The 14,457-nt window shown below is 28.7% G+C and overlaps 1 protein-coding gene across 1 annotated transcript in view; it reads right to left on the bottom strand.

The window, feature by feature from the left end:
* LOC145974198 (odorant receptor 4-like) overlaps window positions 1-12,138 on the bottom strand; it is a 113,029-nt gene extending 100,891 nt beyond the window's left edge. The window contains exons 1-2 of the mRNA XM_083104013.1: window positions 12,063-12,138; window positions 11,824-11,951 (exon numbers count right to left, since the gene is read on the bottom strand). Of these exons, the coding sequence (XP_082960139.1) occupies window positions 11,824-11,951; window positions 12,063-12,138 (204 nt within the window). The remainder of the gene's footprint in view (window positions 1-11,823; window positions 11,952-12,062) is intronic.
* Between the last annotated feature and the right edge of the window lie 2,319 nt (window positions 12,139-14,457).

Below are 14,457 nucleotides of genomic sequence, written 5' to 3' on the forward strand. Positions count from 1 at the left end.
GCATTCATAATGTGCATCTGGCAGCAAAATTGCGCCTTACTATTTGTGAAGAGGAATGAAGTAAAAAGGCTATCGATAGACAATATATCCAAATTATAATTACAACTCAGAATAAAGGAGAGAAGAAGAATTTTAAGAAAACAGAAGATAATTATCCTTAATTAATTATTCATTATGCTTATGCGTCTATACAAATTTAGTTGAATAGGATTTTATTGGGTTTTGAACGGCAATATATGTTTAGCTGCATACACACATATTATACATAGAGCTTTTAAAAGAATGAAATAATTAAAAAACTTTTTTGAAAAAAAAATACTCCCGATTGCTACCAACAAAAGTACAACATTTAAATCATTATAAAAAAAGTTTAATAAATAAAAAAAGTAAAAATAAAAAAAGTTTAATGATAAATAATAAATTAAAAAGTAGATATATAATTAAAAAACTTTTTTGAAAAAAAAAATACTCCCGACTGCTGCCAACAAAAGTACAACGTTTAAATCATTATAAAAAAAGTTTAATAAATAAAAAAATAAAAAAATAAAAAAGTGATAAATAATAAATTAAAAAGTAGATATAAAATAATAAAAAAGAACATAATAAGTAATAAAATAAAAAGTAAAAAGAAAAAAGTTTAATAAAAAACAAATAAAAATCTAAAATAAAAAATAATTAAATGAATAAAAAAAAATTATTATTAATTCTATATTTTACAAGAGTAGTCGGAAGACGCCGCGATAAATTTAAAAACATACGCGCATACATACACACATTCATGTATACACGCCGAACACACCTAGCGCGGCGTCTCCCGACTGCTCTTGTAAAATATAGAATTAATAATAATTACAATGTAACAAAGTAATTTGTTAGTATTATTTAATTCTAAAATCTTAAGCCTTTGTAAATTATATTACGCTACATATGTGAAAAGAGTCAATTCAAATAAGAATAAATTGAAATAATAATAATTACTTCTCATATATATGTATAATTTTTTAAATATAGTCTTTAATAATAGTTTGAAGTTAATTGTATTAATATTTACAAATAGATATTATTTCAAACTTTTCTAAGCTTATATTTTTATTATTAAATATTAAATAATTGTGAAATATTTTTTTTATTACTTAATATTTTTGTTTCATTTTATTTACTTTTCGTTTATTTAATTTTTTTATTTAATTATTTTTTATTTAAGATTTTTATTTGTTGTTTTTTATTAAACTTTTTTCTTTTACCTTTTATTTTATTACTTATTATGTTCTTTTTTACTATTTTATATCTACTTTTTAATTTATTATTTATCATTACTTTTTATTTTTTTATTCTTTTTATTTATTAAACTTTTTTATAATTATTTAAACGTACTTTTGTTGGTAGCAGTCGGGAGTATATTTTTTTCAAAAAAGTTTTTTAATTATATATCTACTTTTTAATTCATTATTTATCATTACTTTTTTTATTTTTACTTTTTTTATTTTGTTATATTTTTTTATGTGGGAGGGCATGTTTTGAATTTTCGAGTATTTGATAAAATAAATCCAAAAAACGTCAACTTTTGACGATTTTTTATGGTTTTCACCATAAAAATGAAAGTTGCGCCAATTTTCACTATCATATTCGTAATCAGCACGTTAAAATACGTAAGTACACGTAGTTTAAAAAAAATTGGAGATATGGGCTTTTCGGAAGTTTATCCAATGTTTCAGACAAAAGTTGTATGGTTTCGAGGGGGCCATAAGAGGGTACCATTGGTTTGACCTTGACGAGTTATTTGAAGGTCACGTGAAGGTCACCGTCAATTTCTTAAATGGAACCTCCTATTTTTTATTGCATATTCTTGTAGCTTATCTCGAGGGCTTTCCAAAACACTATAATAAAATATTTTTCCCTCAAGTACTTTTTGAGTTATAAGGCTTGAAATCATTTCTTAATTTTACATAAACCGTAAAATATCTTGTAAAATATTCATTTTTCGATTATCTTACCTTAATACTGTTATATACAAAATAATGAGAGGAATCAATTGGGGTAAAGAAAACACATAGTTATTTTTAAGAAAAAAATATGTTAATTGCAAATTACATATTTATTCTTCGAAACAACTATGTGTTTTCTTTATATCAATTGATTCCTCTCATTATTTTGTACATAAAAGTATTAAGATAAGATAATCGAAAAATGAATATTTTACAAGATATTTTACGGTTTATGTAAAATTAAGAAATGATTTCAAGCCTTATAACTCAATAAGTACTTAAGGGAAAAATATTTTATTATAGTGTTTTGGAAAGCTCTCGAGATAAACTACAAGAATATGCAATAAAAAATATGGGGTTCCATTTAAGAAATTGAAGGTTACCTTCATGTGACCTTCAAATAACTCTTCGAGGTCAAACCAATAGTACCCTCTTATGGCTCCCTCGAAACCATATAACTTTTGTCTGAAACATTTTTGTCTCAAACTTATGGATTTTGAGATATTTCAGTGCGTATATTAAAATGGCCTACCCTGTGTATATATACAGGGTGTTTCATTTTAATCCGACCAGTCGAATATCTCGAAAACCAAGCCCGGGAGAGAAAAATATTTCAGACAAAAGTTGTTTGGTTTCGAGGGGGCCATAAGATGGTATCATTGGTTTGACCTTGAAGAGTCATTTGAAGGTCACGTGAAGGTTACTTTAATTTTTTTAAATGGAACACCCTATATATTTTTGCACACTCTTGTAGCTGACATCGAGAGCTTTCCAAAACACTATCGTTAAGTACCTTTTCGTTAAGTACTTTTTGAGTTATGAGGGTTGAAATAATTTCTTAATTTTACATAAACCGTAAAATATCTTGTAAAATATTCACTTTTCGATTATCTTACCTTAATACTTTTATGTACAAAATAATGAGAGGAATCAATTGGTGTAAAAAAAACACATAGTTGTTTTTAAGAAAAAATATGGAATTGTTAATTGCAAATTACATATTTTTTCTTCAAAACAACTATGTGTTTTCTTTACACCAATTGATTCCTCTCATTATTTTGTACGTAAAAGTATTAAAGTAAGATAATCGAAAAATGAATATTTTACTAGATATTTTACGGTTTATGTAGAATTAAGAAATTATTTCAAGCCTCATAACTCAAAAAGTACTTAACGAAAAGGTACTTAATTATAGTGTTTTGGAAAGCTCTCGATGTCAGCTACAAGAATGTGCAAAAATATATAGGGTATTCCATTTAAGAAATTTAAGGTGACCTTTATGTGACCTTCAAATGACTGTTCAAGGTCAAATCATTTGTCACCATCTTATGGCCCCCTCGAAACCAAACAACTTTTGTCTGATATATTTTTCTCTCCCGGGCTTGGTTTTCGAGATATTCGACTGGTCGGATTAAAATGAAACACCCTATATATATATATATATATATATACAGGGTGACCCATTTTAACTTAGGCAGCCAAATAACTCGAAAAATAAGCAAGATAGAGAAAAATGTTTTAGACAAAAGTTGTATGGTTTCGAGGGGGCCATAAGATGGTATCATTGGTTTGACCTTGAAGAGTCATTTGAAGGTCACGTGAAGGTCACTTCAATTTTTTTAAATGGAACATCCTATATATTTTTGTACATTCTTGTAGCTCATCTCGAGAGCTTTCCAAAACACTATAATTAAGTACATTTTCGTTAAGTACTTTTTGAGTTATGAGGCTTGAAATAATTTCTTAATTTTACATAAACCGTAAAATATCTTGTAAAATATTCATTTTTCGATTACCTTACCTTAATAGTTTTATGTACAAAATAATGAGAGGAATCAATTAGTGTAAAGAAAACACATAGTTGTTTCGAAGAAAAAATATGTAATTTGCAATTAACAATTCCATATTTTTTCTTAAAAACAACTATGTGTTTTCTTTACACCAATTGATTCCTCTCATTATTTTGTACATAAAAGTATTAAGGTAAGATAATCGAAAAATGAATATTTTACAAGATATTTTACGGTTTATGTAAAATTAAGAAATTATTTCAAGCATCATAACTCAAAAAGTACTTAACGAAAAGGTACTTAATTATAGTGTTTTGGAAAGCTCTCGAAATAAGCTACAAGAATGTACAAAAATATATAGGGTATTCCATTTAAAAAAATTGAAGTGACCTTCACGTGACCTTCAAATGACTCTTCAAGGTCAAACCAATGATACCATCTTATGGCCCCCTCGAAACCATACAACTTTTGTCTAAAACATTTTTCTCTATCTTGCTTATTTTTCGAGTTATTTGGCTGCCTAAGTTAAAATGGGTCACCCTGTATATATATGCATATATGTATGTGTATATATATGAATGTTTGTATGGTATATGTTTGATAGAAACAAATATATATATCCGGCCAACTTCGTATGCGTGTGTGTATCGACGGAAATATGTAAAAATTTAGAATATGCTAAAATGTACACGAAGGATCGTTGATATACACAGATTGAAATTCGCAACATTCACCGATGTCTCTGTCTCACTTAGTATCATAGTCTCGAAGCATACTGACTAAATTTTGAGTAATAAAATATATTAATATTAAAAAAAGTAATAAAATATTATTAAACGAAATCTCTCTCGCCATTACTGATATCACGCATAATCATATATCCTTTCAATAATTAATATATGTACAGTGAATGCGACAGATTAATATCTATAAGAAGTTATTAGGACACATAATTGTCATTACTAAAATACTTTTACTATACTAAACGATCAACAAAGAAACACTAATAAAAAATAAAAAATTATCTAATATATTGCGCACATATATCATGTATTTAAAAATATCAGATATTTATAAATATATCCTAAAAAAAAGTTAATATATAAAGATCTTATCGTTACACATTATATATTAGCTAATTCGTTAATTTCTTTCTGTACCTGCATGGTCTGTTCATCTATATAAGTCGAATGCAAACAGCAGACTGATAGGAAATATGTCATACTAGTTCCAAAGTAAACTTTTCTCATGAAATATGGTTCATATAAAATGGATAAAGAACATCAATTTCCTTGCAAAATTAATAAACCAATGGCGCATGTTTTTTCGTTGTCTTCCTAAATACAACGTAATAAACGGTAATCATATAAGTATTCTTCCAAAAAATATCGCAGACGAACCATAATTATAGCTTTCCTCTAATATTCTCTTTTTTTACATGTTATAAGAATTTTATGACTATTCTGACATGCAATAGCATCTACTATTTTATTATATTGTAGCTATTAGTCATACTCACCAAATGTTATTTTCTCGAAAAAGATAAGGAAGAGAAAAAAAGAAAGAGATATAAAAAATAGAAATATTTCTATATAGCTTATATATTTCAAAACTATTGTAAAATTACACAATATCTAAATATTGTTACGTCCCTGGTTTATCATTCCCTGAGCGCCTTCATTCCTTTCATCTCCTGAACATCATCTTTAGGAGGGCTGTTTATTAACAACCGGCTTGCGGTTGTTTTCCGGCACCATATTCGATTTGCGACCGAGCTGTTGTGCCGAGAGAACGTATACTCCGACGGCTGCTTGTATTAATGAATTTCGGGCTATTATATCTTGTCTTATTGTCATATTTCATTCTTTTAATAAATTCCCTTCGCATCCTAAGACGTCTGATTTATTTCGGGCGCGAGTGAGTGAGAGGACGTGAGAGGCTCTATTGCGAGATAACGCAAAAGCCGCCCCGGAGGACGTAACAAAATTAGATTTAAATTATTAAAGAATTCAGTGCAAGAGTAGCTAGTAATATTAATTAATAGTAATATTATTATAATACTTATTATTATTACTATTGTAACGAGTAATATTAATACATATTCTAAACATTTATATAATTAATATATACATTATCATTTAATATACAGGGTAGACCATTTTAATCAATACACGCGAATATCTCGAAAAGGAGAAGTTTTTTCAAAAAATGTTTCAAAGAAAAGTTTTATGGGGGCTTTGTGGCTTTGAGGGGGAAAAATAATGACATCACTAATTTAATTGTAGATGGCGCCACTTTAGATATTTTATCATGGCGGCAATTTTTTTAAATGGAAGTCGATTTCTTTTTAAATAAAAATTGTAGCTGGCAATGAGACGAATTCAATGGTTTTTTATTTTTTGAAATTGGAACATTTTTCACTGAAATACAGCGTTTCAAAGTTTAAGTGAAAAACCCACGCCCATACAGTGTGCGTATTTTGTAATTCCAAACCGCCCTCCATTTTTGTGTGTGTGTGTGTGTGTGTGTGTGTGTGTTGCATTAACGTTATATGATATGGATGATATCTGTGGTTTCTTAAAATTCTTAGAATGGTAGTTCTAGATATATTTGTTTGTTTTTCTATTTGGTAGCTACTAATATGAGGATTGAGGTAAACTGCAGCTAAAACGACCAATACACGTACATCATTCTCATCATACTCATGTCTTCGTCTCCTACGTATCAAGTTACCTTGTTGAGCTCTTAAATAAATGTTTCGAATAACAGCAGCATTCGGATGATGCCGGTTTGGATATCGAACCTGATAAAGAGCAGCAGATTGACGATAATTAATACGACATTCGCCAAGAATAAGCAACATGTCAACCCTTTTTTGTGAAGAATAATCACCCATAATTTTTATGTCAACGTAGATTTTAACGAATATCAGTAAGTGTTAACCGCCGATGTTATTTTTAAGAAAATTAAAAAAAAAGTTATTTTTAAGAAAAAAAATGTAATTGTTAATTGCAAATTACATTTTTTTTTTCGGAACAATTATGTGTTTTCTTTACAACAATTGATTCCTCTCATTATTTTGTATATAAAAGTATTAACGTAAGATAATCGAAAAATGAATATTTTACAAGATATTTTACAGTTTATGTAAAATTAAGAAATGATTTCAAGCCTCATAACTCGGAAAGTACTTAATGAAAACTAACTTAATTATAGTGTTTTGGAAAGCTCTCGAGATGAGCTACAAGAATATGCAAAAGCATAAAGGGTGTCTTATTTACAAAGTTGGAGGTGACCTTCACGTGACCTTCAACTGACTCTTCAAGGTCAAACTAATGGCACCGTATTATGTCCCCCTTGAAACCATACAACTATTGTCTGAAACATTTTTCCCAAACTCTTTTACTTTAAGAGATATTCAGCTGCATCACTTAAAATACACCCTGTATATACACGGTGAGTCATTTTAATCTATAATCCCAATTATCTCGTTGGTAAAGCATGACAGAGAAAAAATTTTTCCACAAAAGTTGTTTGTTTCTTTGGGGGCCATAAGATGGCACCATTGGTTTGACCTTGAAGAGTCATTTGAAGGTCACGTGAAGGTCACCTTCAATTTCTTAAATGGAACTTACATTTTTTCATTACATATTCTTGTAGCTTATCTCGAGAGCTTTCCAAAACACTATAATTAAGTACCTTTTCGTTAAGTACTCTTTGAGTTATGAGGCTTGAAATAATTTCTTAATTTTACATAAACCGTAAAATATCTTGTAAAATATTCATTTTTCGATTATCTTACCTTAATACTTTTATGTACAAAATAATGAGAGGAATCAATTGGTGTAAAGAAAACACATAGTTGCTTTTAAGAAAAAATATTTAATTTGCAATTAACAATTCCATATTTTTTCTTAAAAACAACTATGTGTTTTCTTTACACCAATTGATTCCTCTCATTATTTTGTACGTAAAAGTATTAAGGTAGGATAATCGAAAAATGAATATTTTACAAGATATTTTACGGTTTATGTAAAATTAAGAAATTATTTCAAGCCTCATAACTCAAAGAGTACTTAACGAAAAGGTACTTAATTATAGTGTTTTGGAAAGCTCTCGAGATAAGCTACAAGAATATGTAATGAGAAAATGTAGGTTCCATTTAAGAAATTGAAGGTGACCTTCACGTGACCTTCAAATGACTCTTCAAGGTCAAACCAATGGTGCCATCTTATGGCCCCCAAAGAAACAAACTACTTTTGTGGGAAAATTTTTTCTCTGTCATGCTTTGCCAACGAGATAATTGGGATTATAAATTAAAATGATTCACCGTGTATATATTGGGTGTTAAAAAAGTCTAGACACGGTCAAATATCTCGATAAGGAACAGTTTTACTAGAAAGTGTTTCAGACAAAAGTTGTATGGCTTCGAGAGGGACATAAGGTGGTCATTAGTTTGACCTTACGTGAAGGTCACCTCCAATTTTTTAAATGGGACACCCTATATACTTTTGCACATTCTTGTAGCTCATCTCAATAGCTTTCCAAAACACTATAATTAAGTTAATTTTTATTAAGTACTTTCCGAGTTATGAGGCTTGAAATCATTTCTTAATTTTACATAAACAATAAAATATCTAGTAAAATATTCATTTTTTGATTATCTTATCTTAATACTTTTATGTACAAAATAATGAGAGGAATCAATTGGTGTAAAGAAAAAACATAGTTGTTTCGAAGAAAAAATATGTAATTTGCAATTAACAATTACATAGTTTTTCTTAAAAATAACTATGTATTTTCTTTACACCAATTGATTCCTCTCATTATTTTGTACATAAAAGTATTAAGGTAAGATAATCGAAAAATGAATATTTTACAAAATATTTTACGGTTTATGTAAAATTAAGAAATGATTTCAAGCCTCATAACTCGGAAAGTACTTAACGAAAACTAACTTAATTATAGTGTTTTGGAAAGCTCTCGAGATAAGCTATAAGAATATGTAAAAGCCTATAGGGTGTCCCGCTTAAAAAGTTGAAGGTGACCTTCACGTGACCTTCAAATAATTCTTCAAGGTCAAACCAATGGTACCATGTTATGTCCCCCTCGAAGCCATACAACTTTTGTCTGAAACACTTTCTTTAGTAAAACTCTTCCTTATCGAGATATTCGACCGTTTCCAGACTTTTTTAACACCCAGTGTATATATATATATATGCAGTTATGGAATAAATTTGCATTTAGTTCTATATTGTTATAATTATTCACAGCAAATAACACGTGATCCTTTGCTCCTAACAGAAGATTTATATCTTAAAAGAATAGATATTAGTTGTATGGTTTATTAAAATAGTTTTAACTTTAAAAATAAACTAGTTTATTAAATAAAAATTATTTAGTTTTAATAAACCATACAACTAATATCTATTCTTTTAAGGTATAAACATTCTGCTTATATGTATACATGTATATAGATCATTGAATGGATATCCATGTAGAGATACAATGAATATCAATATACGTGCACTAGGTATCTATGTATATAAATATCCGCTTAATGTTGATATGGATGTTCACTGGATATTGATTTACATATCATATAGATATTTATGAGACTTCGAATTGCGGACATTTGGATATCCATAGCATCTCTAATATTAGTTTCTCATATATTCGTGGATATCCTTAATGCCTATGAAGAATATCTAGTGGATATTTAATATCAATTATTTTCCGTACGGCATGTAATTTTTTAAGAAAAAAGGAAAATTTTAATGGATGAAATTTATATAAAATTTATGGACTCTTTTTTGTAACATTTTAACATATATAATAATCTAAAATCATAATAAACGCAAAGGCGAACTTTATAAGTCTTGTTTAGAACAGTCTCAAACCGTTATTGAACAACAAGTTATTTGAACAATATTTAAAAAAATAAACAATACTTATACTTAAAAATTAACACAATAATTATAATTAAAAAATAACACAATAATTAAATATAAATAAATGCGATAATTATATTTAACTTATAAAATTTGTAGTTTAAGAAATTTATAGATTTAAAAAATTTTTTTAACTTTTTAACTTATTAAATAAAGTATATAAAGATGAACATTGTTTTAAACAATAGAAGCATTATAAAATAATACGTTATAAAATAATATAATATATTATTATTTATTTTATTCTATTTTAATTATCATCGGTGGTTTTGAGTTTTAAATTTTTTATTTGTACACTCAATAAGTTCAGATTTTCTTTTCTGTATTTTTTCTCTTAGTTTCTCAACTTTGGTTCTTTGTTCTTTTTCTTTATTTCGGAAATTTTCTAGATTTAATAACAATTCTTGAAAAACAACTTTATTCGTCATAGATTTAATCGTATTTTTCAATACTGTTTGCATCGATTCAGATTCTTTAATAGTTTCTTTATTTCTTCTCCTTCAGATATTAAACGCAATTCTAAATTTTTTATATTTTTCATCTATATTTTTATATCTTTTAATATAACTTTTTTCTAATTCTTATGTTCTTTTTTATTTCTTATTTTTACGTTCTGCTTCTTGTTTTTTTTCTTCTGCAATTCTTTTTTGCTCATCTAAGTGTGAATAATATGAACTGCGTACAATTCGTGCAAGTGTTAAAAGTTTACTCGATGTGGGTACTCTGTGAGATATAGAATTAAATCTTTTTAATCCATCAATTATTGAAAATCTGGCATTAAGTGTTTTCTCGTCGATTCTTGTTTTATCCTCTGTTATTCTACTAAATACTCTGTTATTCGTGAAAATTCCTGCTCAGCACTTCTGTGGGTAAGTGACAAAGCTGCTTTAACTACATGTGTCGTAATAGGATACCGTAGATTTGATTGACATTTAAACGAAAAAATTGTATTCCAATATTCATCAATTCTTTCATTCTTTTTTTTCTAAACGGACGATATTTCTGAGTCTATTTGAAGCAACTTTCAGTCGTGCGATAAGATATCTATATCCGTAAGTAGTAATAAGTTTGCGATTTTCACAATACAATTTATACACTATTCGCACTTTTCATATTTTCAGGCGAAAGACATTCAAAATGTTTCAATGTTTTTAAATTTACTATTTTTTCAAACATGTATTTTATTGCTGTTATGTAAAAATGTTTAACTCCATTTAAAAATAGCATTTTATCTGATTCTAAAAGGAAAATTGAATTTTTTACGTTTTTACTAAAGTTAATATCTTTTAAATCCTTAAATGTTAGATTTTTCGAGCAATTCCTCGCTTTCATATCAAGAAAAGGGTGTAGTTCCGAAAAGGTCAAACCCCCGATTTTGCTGTCATCACGTATACTTACGTATTTTGATGCGCTGATTACGAAAATGATAGTTAAAGTTACCGACTATTTCATTTTCATGGTGGAAACCATAAAAAATCGTTAAAAATGACGTTTTTTGATTTTATTTTATCAAATACTGAAAATTTAAAAAAATGTTTCAAACAAAAGTTGTAGATCTCTTCGAAATATGCATTTTATGTCCTATTCATTTTTACCATACAAGTGATAGTTCTCTAGAAAATCAAACTTAAAGATATATCTCATCACACTACGATATGCTGTGTACGATAAGTTAACTTTCCTTTGGCATTACCCAGAGCTAACGACGTGGACGTAGAAAGTTTTTGTAGCTCCTTGTTTTTGTTTTTTTGTTTTTTTCTTGTTGCTTTTAATTTTTTTTTGCTTTTGATTTTTTTTTTTACTTAAAAACTAATGTTAGATGCTATTGTAACTGCTTTCATATATATATGTATATATTTCTTTAATACGTTACATTTTTCCTGGATAACATTTTTTAATATCAATAATTAATTGTTTGAAAGGATCTTCATTCAATTTTCGAACACGGCGACGCCACAAAAATTCGCATAAATGTTCTGCAATATTCTCCTGATGAGCACCACGAGATAAACGTCGACGCATCCAGCGCCAGGAAGACTCAATATTCTGAGTATGAGCACCAGTTTCAGGGTCTACAAAATTCTCAGAATGATTTACCGTTCTATGAACATATCCGTGCTTATCCAAATCGATATAACCTTTCCAGCAATCTGTATGAATCTCTGTTCCAGGTGCCACATGTTTTTTTATCAAAGCTAGAAGAGTATCTTTGTCCCTTTTGTTGTCTGGGCAAATTTCAAGCCGATAATTAGCAGAATGTCCACGATGAATCATTCCAAGAATCCATGACCCCTCAACAATACGTCCTCGTTCATATTTTCGACGACCAATCTTACATTCGTCAATTTCTACTACTTTACCAACACCTCCTAAAAGATCTTCATTTTCGAAGTGCTCATCAAGTGCAGCCATGCAGACTTCTCGACAAAAAGAAAATCTATCAGCTACAGTTTCACGAGATATCTGTTGCCCATCACAAATGCTGCTTTCTCGAATTGTTTGCTCAAACGTCATATTGACCGAAAAACAATACGTTATAAAGATACATGCTGCAGGAGAAATATGGCATCTCTCAAACCATGTATTTTCAGCAACAGTTGCAATATGTCGATATTTTCCTTTTTTCATACAAAGAAATTGTCCACAAGCATGCTGTGATTCTTGTAAAACCATATATTTTTTATGAGTTTTACAAAATTTTTGCGTCGGAATCAAACCAATATCTCTAAGCCATTGGAGAGTTGAGGAACGATTTTGAAGAATAGACGCCAATGAGAAAAAATTATACGTTCTGTCCATTTTTTTATGATAAACAAAACAGAAATAAACTTTTAAACAACTAGTGTTAGGAATGGCAAAGCTCATTTATCTATAATAAATATTAAAAAACCTTAAAAGGCAGGCTAAAGCAAATCAGAACTTAAAGATTTTGAACAAAAAAAATAGAAAAACAACTACTGCAATTGTCACAAAATTTATCTGAAACCAAATGCTGCTTTGCTGTAAAGCTCTATATACACTCTGACTTAGTGAGAAGAGTAGAAAGATATACAATATACTGGAACCTTTGGCGTGTGAACTGTTCGAGACTGTCCGCAGTTTCGGCCGATTTTTGATCCCCCGCACTTGTTAGCTAATATACTATAGTGTTCAAATACATGTTTCCTAATCGCGGAGCCCGCCCCTCGGAGCGGGGAAGGCGGTAGGGCGCGCTAACGCGCGCCCGTTAAGCCGCCTTCCCCGCGGAGAGGGGTCGGGCGGCACTGTCGGTAGCGTAGCCCAATGTCTATCGCCTAAGGTAGTTATTTTTTAGCGGGCCGCAGGCCGGTGCGGCGAGCGAAGCGAGCCGTATCATTTCTTTTTAGAGTGTTTAGGCGGGACCGTGGTCAATCGGGACCGTGGTCAATCGGGACCGTGGTGAATAACAGTAAAAATGAATAGCACATAAAATGTATATTTTAAAAAGATCTACAACTTTTCTTTGAAACTTTTTTTTTTTAATTTTCAGTATATTGATAAAATAAAATCAAAAAACTTCATTTTTTAACGATTTCTTTTTTTATGGTTTTTACCATGAAAATGAAGTAGTCGGTAACTTTAACTATCATTTTCGTAATCAGCGCATCAAAATACGTAAGTATAAGTGATGATAGCAAAATCGGAGGTTTGACCTTTTCGGAACTCCATCCCAAGAAAATTTTTAGTTAATACAGAAAGTTTTATGATGTTTGAATAAAGTATATAAATTAACTTTTTCAATGAAGAATACAAGATATGGATGAGCAATTCATTATTTTGCATTTTACAAGTAAATTCACTCGTAATAATTTTAAATAAATATATAATGAACTCTAACATAGTTCTTAAAGATTTATTCTTTTATAAATATTTCATTATATATCAAGATAACTTTGTTTTTTGTTATAGCATATTCTTTGCTTGGAATATATTTCAAAAAATATTCGTTTAATACAGGAAGTTGCTCTACTATTCTCTCTACAGCTGGGCCTATAGTAAGTCATCTAGTACTAATATGTTTAATAAATGTGTGTTTAGGTAACTTTAAATCAGATTGAATTTTTTCAAAATTTTCACATCGCAAATTCTGATTATGAAAAAAAATAGAATATTTTAATTATAAAATCTGAAATATCTAAATCTAAACACTACATACTTTTCAGAAATGCATTATTTGTAGAATGCAGTAAGTAAGAACCTATATCAAAGGGACATTTATAATTCGTCTTTTAATTTTTCCTGAAAAAAAAACGGAAACTTGTGTATTAATATTAGCTCCATCACTACTTAATACTAATACTTTTTTTAAATTATGTGAATCTAATGCTTTAATAGATGGTTTAATAAAGTAATTGCATCGGCTTTTTCGATAAAATAAGTGATGAAATGTTGATTTATAACTAGATTTTGAATATTAGACCAATATTGCATTCTCATTTGAAGTTCTTTTTTAATTTTTAAATTACTCGTTTCAACATACTGTAACATGAAATATACATTAACTTCATTAATAATTAGTCTTAGAAATAAGTTCCAAAGCATATATTATCAAATAAGAAGTTTTGGAGATAACGAAAAAGAGTCAGGAAAGCAACCAAGAAACAATTTGAAAAGTTCCTTTTTTCCTTTACATGAAATTACTGGCCTATTGGAATTAACGATTTCCATACAAAAAAAAATTCAGCTCTAGTTTCTGCTTCACTAGCACTAAAT

This window comes from Camponotus vicinus, unplaced genomic scaffold (genome assembly GCF_025532165.1).
Source record: "Camponotus vicinus isolate PSW18456_S1 unplaced genomic scaffold, iyCamVici1.0 SCAF_7, whole genome shotgun sequence".
NCBI lineage: Eukaryota > Metazoa > Arthropoda > Insecta > Hymenoptera > Formicidae > Camponotus > Camponotus vicinus.